General features: G+C 38.4%; 1 protein-coding gene across 1 annotated transcript; it reads left to right on the plus strand.

Moving 5' to 3' along the window:
* The first annotated feature begins 4,871 nt into the window (after positions 1-4,871).
* On the plus strand, positions 4,872-6,834 carry LOC146680595 (claudin-24-like). Its single transcript, XM_085447820.1, has one exon. The coding sequence runs from the start codon at positions 4,993-4,995 to the stop codon at positions 5,656-5,658; it is 666 nt and encodes a 221-aa protein (XP_085303946.1). The 5' UTR covers positions 4,872-4,992; the 3' UTR covers positions 5,659-6,834.
* Positions 6,835-7,265: the final 431 nt, after the last annotated feature.

The following is a 7,265-nucleotide window of genomic DNA, read 5'->3' on the forward strand; positions in this document are numbered from 1 at the left end:
GAAATACTATGCCTTAGTAGTAATACTATAACATAACAGATTTCCTAAAAAAAACTATGAAATTGCAGTAATTCTATGACTTGGCAGAGATACTACGTTTTAGTACAAATACTATAACAATGCAGAAATACTATGACTTAGTAGTAATACTATAACATAACAGTTCAATGTTCTTGCACAAATACCACAATATGGCAGAAATACTATGTTTTACCACAAATACTGTGATTTGGTATAAATACTGCGATTTGGCACACATACTATGATTTGGCAGAAATACTATGCCTTAGTAGTAATACTATAACATAAGAGATATACTATGGTTTTGCAGACATACTATGTTTTTGCACAAATACCATGATTTGGCACAAATGCTATGATTTAGCAGAAATACTATGATTGGGTATAAATACTATGATTTGGCACAAGTACTATGATTTAGTACAAATACTATGATTGGGCAGAAGTACCATGTTTCAGTACAAATACTATGATTTGGCAGGAATACTCTGGTTTAGCAGAAATACTCTGATTTAGCAGAAGTACTATCTTTTGGTAGAAATTCCTGCTAAAAGGTACTATTTCTGCGTTTTAGCAGAAATACTGTAATTTGGCATAAATACTATAATTTGGGATAAATACTATGATTTGGCACATATAATATATTCAGCACATATATTATAAAATAACAGAAATATTTGGCCCCAAAACCATGATTTTGCACAAATACCATGATTTTGCAAAAATACTATGAATTAGCAGAAATACTATGATTTAGCAGAAGTACTAAGATGTAGTAGAAGTACTTTGCTTTAGCAGAAATACTATGATTGAGGAGTAATACCTAAACATAGGAGAAATATTGATACACAGACACACATACACAGACAGTAAAGGGAACAGGAGCTGTGGAGAGTCTGGGCTTGGTATATGTAGGTCAGTTAAATTAGCTGCACCTGCTGTAGTCAGCCCTTACACACACAGACACAGAGAGAGGTGTGAGTTTTCTTCAGTGTATTTCTGACATTCAGGATTCCACTCGAACAAATGGCCATAATTTCCTAACCGTAGAGGCTAGAACGGTCATTCAGGCATCGTTTTATTCAGAAGAGATGGGGGAATCTTCAGGTCTTCATAATTCAGAGATAAAACATAAATTATTAAAGATATATGACTTGTAATACACTGTAACTGAGTAGAGGCGAAGCAAAAACTGCCTTGACTTGCGCTCAAACAACCTTTGGTAACTCTAAATCTATATGGAGCATCAAAATCATTCTTTCACCGTAAGAAACAGCAGGCTTTGGTGAACAGTCATGGAAATTTTCAGGGCTCTGTGGAAATCCATCAAAAAGATATGACGAGAGAAAAAAGTGGTTCATTTCCAGAGATTGAAATCTGATGAAATCTGAGCGAGGGACAAATTTCCTACCCTCAAACAAGTCCAACTCATTTCAGAACGGTAATAGGTGAGAAAGAAATTCTTGAATTGTGAGCGTCAGGAGTGTCTGAACATATACGGGGACAAGCCTCATGTCTTAACTTCGCTTCGTTAAGGAGATATGACAATTTGAAAATGCCTCTCATTAGAGAAATCCAGCGGTGATTTTGAACAAACTCTCCATTGAGTTTCTATGGAGAGTTTTCTGACTTTGTGTTACTCTGAGGAGATTTGCAAAATATCTATGAGTCCCACAACAATGATAGTGACATTTTCTGAAAGCCAGCAAAAATACCTACGTTTTGATGTATAATTTGTGGGGCTTGAGTGGAAATTGAGCGAGTAGCAAGAAGTTGTTTGGACATGAAGAGAAAATTCAAACAGTTTCACTGTCCCCTCTGAGTTAATTGCATAGCAACCATAGCAACGCATGTATTTTCTGAAAAATCACAATTTTGCAACTGAAGACTTAAAGAGAGATAAGATGAAAACGGTAGAAGATCTGAAAAAGCTGAATCACACAGGAATAGCCAAATCATTTGAGAACATTTTAAAGTTTGAATGGAGTTTCTAGGTGAAAGTATGAGGCAGTAGTTAAGTTTCAAAGACAAGAAAGTTTTAGCAGAATTGTGGAAGTTTCCCATTCATTTCAATGGGACAAATTAAAGGAAAAAAGTGTAATATTTTAAAAAGTATAATAGTAATAAACACCAAAAGTCATAGCCGGCATTAGCAGAAAGAGCAGAACAGTTTAGAGTTTGAACGGTGAAAATAGCACAAAAATTGTGGAAGTAGATCCACGGCAAAAAGTGTACGGAAACACCCGGAATAATAATAAAGAAGAAAGAGAAACAGGATCTCAATAGTGTGGATGCCTATTAAGGCATCCACACAATTAAGTTACAAGGGAAAAAGGAGCAGACTGAAACCTCACAGCTATGAGGGAAGACACAACAACGGGCAGAGAAAAACACAGGGCTTAAAAGCACAAGGGAGTAACGAGGGAAGTAGAAACACATGGAGAACACAGCTGGGAAAGAAACTGAAAACACTAACATGGGACACGAGACTGAACTTGGAAGAGTTGCAAAACATTGGATTTCTACAGAGTAGAAATGTTTCTGAACAGTGAGCGAGGTAACAAAAGTGTATCAGTCAGTTTTATTTGTCATAATTTTATTTTATGTTATTAGTTAGTTAGTTTTATATTACTTAGTTATAATCAGAGATGGGCAGTAATGCGTTACACGCGTTACTGTAATCTGATTACTTTTTTCAAGTAACGAGTAAGGGATTACTATTGTAAAAACAGTAATTAGATTACCGTTTTCCGTAGGAACGCTGCGTTACTGAATTACTAAAACCGTGATTTTTTTGCGAGAATGTCTCATGACAGTGACGTAAGCGAGTGCGACGTTTGTGACAACAGCTGTGTGCAGATCAACAATGGATCATATATCGAGTGCGGGACAGACTATGAGCGTGCAGCGTTTAAAGCGTGGAAGTACTGACCTTACTTTGAGTTTGATTTCATAAAAAGTGACAAAAACATTACTTTGTTTCAAAAGTAATCAGTAAAGTAACGGGATTACTTTTTTGGGGAAGTAATCAGTAATTAGTTACTGATTAATTTTTTCAAGTAACTTGACCAACACTAGTTATAATACAGCTAGTTCTGTTTTTTTGTTTTATTTAACTTTAATAACCTTGGTATAGAACTTTAAGAATTTGATCAGGCCAGCATTTAGATACATTTGGCTTAACTATGATATATAGTTCGGTCTCGGTCGTTGTGTCCTTGGGCAAGACACTTCACCTACCGCCTACTGGTGTTGGCCAGAAGGGCTGATGGCGCGATATGGCAGCCTCGCTTCTGTCAGTCTGCCCCAGGGCAGCTGTGGCTACAACTGTAGCTTGCCTCCACCAGTGTGTGAATGTGTGTGTGAATGGGTGGATGACTGGGTGTGTAAAGTGCTTTGGGGTCCCTAGGGGGGACTAGTAAAAGCACTATACAAATACAAATACAGGCCATATAAACATGATGATGTGCAATTTATTATGTGATTTACTATTTTTCACAGCAGAACACAGCCTGTAAAATCTAACAAAAATTTGATGTGCAGTTTCTGCTAATGTCCAACTGGAGGCATCATCAGGCCAGCAAACAGCAACACTGAAGCTCAGAAAACATTCTTTCTTTTTCTAATTTAAGTTCTGCACTGAGATGTAACTGTGCTGCAGGTTATCTTCAAATTATGTGATTTTCAAATGGAGTCTGGTATGAAGTCAGGTTACTGATTAAACAGCCTACGGAAAATATGAGCTGACCATTATCCAGTCAAGCTCCATTCAAAAATATAGTCCTGTTACACATTACCAGAAAGGAACACAGAGAGTGATGATTAAAGAGTTTTAGGTATTGATGCTCTCACTGTGAGCACCCTGCTGCTCACCTGATCAACAGACTCTTAAACACTGAAATGTCTCCACAAAGAATCTAAATATGAGACTGAATGATCAATCAGACTCTGCTGAGTATTTTTAACTTTCTAAGTCACATGAAAACCTCATAGAACTCCATTATTAAAAACACAGTTCTTGCAAGTTTTGTTTCCTACAGTGAATGTGAATAAATTGTTTTTTCAACACAAAATACTTCAAAATTTCTTGTTTTGTGTTGGTGAACAGAAACTCCAAAAGCCTGCACATTATCTATAGGTTGAAAGTATTTCAGGAGGAAATATGGAGAAATGTTTCTATAGCTGTACTGCAGCATGACTACATGTGAGGTCTTAAATAAATAAATAAACTGAGCAGTGCAGCAAATCTGAATAAAACTTCTGACTGTAGGGTTCTGAATGACAGTTGCAGATCTTCTATTTGACCTTCATGGAGTTTGGTTAACGACACACTTTAAGAATAAAAAGTTATAGTAAAACTGAGTGTTTTCTGAATTTTTCTGAATTACAGAGACTCAGATTATTTAAAGATTTAAATGTTAAGTCAGAAATTTTAAAAAAAAATCATTAACCAATCAAACATTAAGCTCTCAAACTGCTGTTGTGAATCTAGGGGAAGTAACCTGCCTAGAAATGTTAAAATTCTCAATGAACATCTGCATTCATGCTGCATTACACACTCACTCACTCACTCAGGTTTCTGTAATGGTGGGGAGGAGTGTGTGCATGTTTCCTTTTGATATATCTCAATCAGCTGAACGAAGACCAAACAGACGCTGTGTAAAATAGAGAGGAGGGGGGAAGGAGGAAGGCAGCAGGGAGGCAGAACAAGTGACATCGCTGACTTCAAACGCCTTTCATTCTGAGATGTGGGCATCGATAACATCCTGTCTACAGGCGACCTCACAGCGATGCTGTTGTTTCCAGTCAACCAATCACATTCTGCCTCTGCCTTGAGAGGAGGGTGATAACCCTCCTGACTGGGCCTGACTGCAGTGTGTCTCTCTGGGAACAGTGATGTGCGAGCTGGCCCACCTCCTGACAGCAGCAAGGTAAAGACCAGCACTCTCTGAAAGCCACAACATCACCATCATGGACCCTATCATCAGTGTTCTGGAGCTGGTGGGGGTTCTGATCTCAGCGGGGGCCTGGCTCTGCTCTCTGGCCACCACCCTGATGTCCTCATGGCTCACACTGTCCAACTTGCTGGTCACAGAGACTCTTGGGGTGGGCCTCTGGGAGACCTGCGTGCTCAATCAGCAGGGAACACTGGAGTGTAGGCCCTATGACAGTCTGCTGGGGCTGCGACCAGAGATCAAGCTAGCCCGGATCCTCATGTGCACAGCGCTAGGGGTAGGAATGCTGGGGCTTTTGCTTGCCATACCCAGCCTCCACCTTGTCAACGGCTGCCGGCAACAGTTGGAGGACGTGAGCTGTAAGAGGGCCCTGAAGGCAACCAGTGGGGCATTGTGGCTGGTGGCGGGGATCCTGGGCCTCATCCCAGTTTCCTACATCGCCCATGTGACGGTCGAACAGTTCTTCGATGAGTCAGTGCCTGACATGGTCCCACGATGGGAATTTGGGGATGCTCTGTTCTGTGGTTGGACGGCCGGCGTCCTTCATCTAGCTGCAGGAATGCTGCTGCTAATTTCCTGTTTTTATGTGCAGAAGTTAAACAGTAACAGACCCGTTGATGTCCCTCCGGTCCTGACAAAGCTAGAACCTGACTCCATGAGAACCAGATCTGAGTATGTCTGAGACCACCTCATAAAAAGGCTGCTACAAGTCTTCTTCAACCTTTTCTGCATCTAAAACTAAATGTTGGACTACCACACTTCAATTTGTGGCTCTTGAGATCAGATTGGAGTATTTCAGCGAATTTCCAGAAGGGATGTTACATTCCTGATTTTGAGGTTGTATCCAAAGAAGAGGTTAAAAATTTTCTTAAAACTAAACTTTACCCAAACAACTGTCACAACTAGATCTGAATAGAACAACAGGGAGGTCTGAGGTTGCTCCTCTAATTTGACAAAGTGAGACCAGATCAGGAGGTTCAGTCCAAACCTGCAGTAAAACAGATGATTTCTCTATAGAATTTCGATGGTTTCAGAGGTTTGAAAGATATAAGTTTAAAATGTTCTTGATCACAAACAGATGTAAATTTCCTTCTTAATCTGTTAGGAGGGATGGAATTTCTCTCAAATAAAGCTTCAGACTAAATCAGAGTTTGTTTTTATTTTAATTTAACATCTAAAAATAACATCTAGGACAAAGATGTTCTTGCTTTTTAACTGCTTTGGTAGTTTAAACTAAAGAATCAGAGAGAAAATAAATCAGATCATTTTGTCCTGTTGTTAATTTGACTGCATGTAATCACCTTAAAATGATGAGAGATGCCAGTTTATAGTTCTGATTTCGGATGTTTATGAACAGCAGAAAAAAAAACCAGTGAACAATATTTGAGCAACACACCCAGACCTTCACGATCTGTCGAGCGTTTTATTCCCTGCGGTGACTTATCTTTGTTTCAATCATTGAGATGTTTGCTTTAGTTTTCCTGGAGCCAAAGAGATGAAAGCTGCTGCGGTTTCCTGCTTTATTCATTTCATTTAAACACTTTATGTAGTTTTTATTGTTAGTCTTAAGGCTGGATTTCATCTCTTTTATTGTTTTTATTTGGAGACAAGGGAAGACAAACTGTTGTTTTTGTGGTTAAAGCAGACTGAAGCAGAGAATAGATTTATTGATAATAGAATATAAAGATATATATCTTTTATCTTTAAACATGAAGGTCTGTGTGAGTTATGAAACTGCTCAACTTGTTTGTAATCAGTTTTGTTCAATCAGATGAATGATTTGTAAAAAGGATTGAATGTATGAATGTGCGCAGCAAATGACTGCAAATAATAAATAAATACTCAAAGTTTCATTTAATGTGTGTAAAAGAAGTTTTTGTGGACATTTAAAATGTGAGAGAGTAAACAGACTCACTAAAACCTTATTACAGATATACAGACAAAGTAGGACAACCTCAGGCAGGTTATCATATAAATACAGTCATAAATCAACACAACTGAGTTTTATATTTAAAGACAAAAAAAATAATTAAAAAATATGATTTATAAAATGAATGAAAATAGAACAGTTTTTGTTTTCAAAAAAGGGGGAACCGCGAGAGACCTTCAGCGACTCACACATGCAGGAAATTAGTAAACTATGAGGAAAGAAGTGGGCAAAAGAATCTGCAACGGTGAGCTGTTTTTGATTTGGGGGGAGTTTTCAAGCGGACCACGGAAAGGGAAAACCTCAAAATACGATGCCTAAATTAAGGACTGTCGTGGGAAGGACTCTTCTGTCCTTGGGTT

Source organism: Copadichromis virginalis, linkage group LG23, assembly GCF_057382275.1.
Source record: "Copadichromis virginalis isolate Kocher_CV1m ecotype Utaka linkage group LG23, C_Virginalis_male_GT1.1, whole genome shotgun sequence".
In the NCBI taxonomy this organism is placed as follows: Eukaryota; Metazoa; Chordata; class Actinopteri; order Cichliformes; family Cichlidae; genus Copadichromis; species Copadichromis virginalis.

What these genes read in the sequence shown, in the direction of transcription:
- LOC146680595 (XM_085447820.1), top strand. Translation starts at nt 4,993, where the DNA reads ATGGACCCTATCATCAGTGTTCTGGAGCTGGTGGGGGTTCTGATCTCA.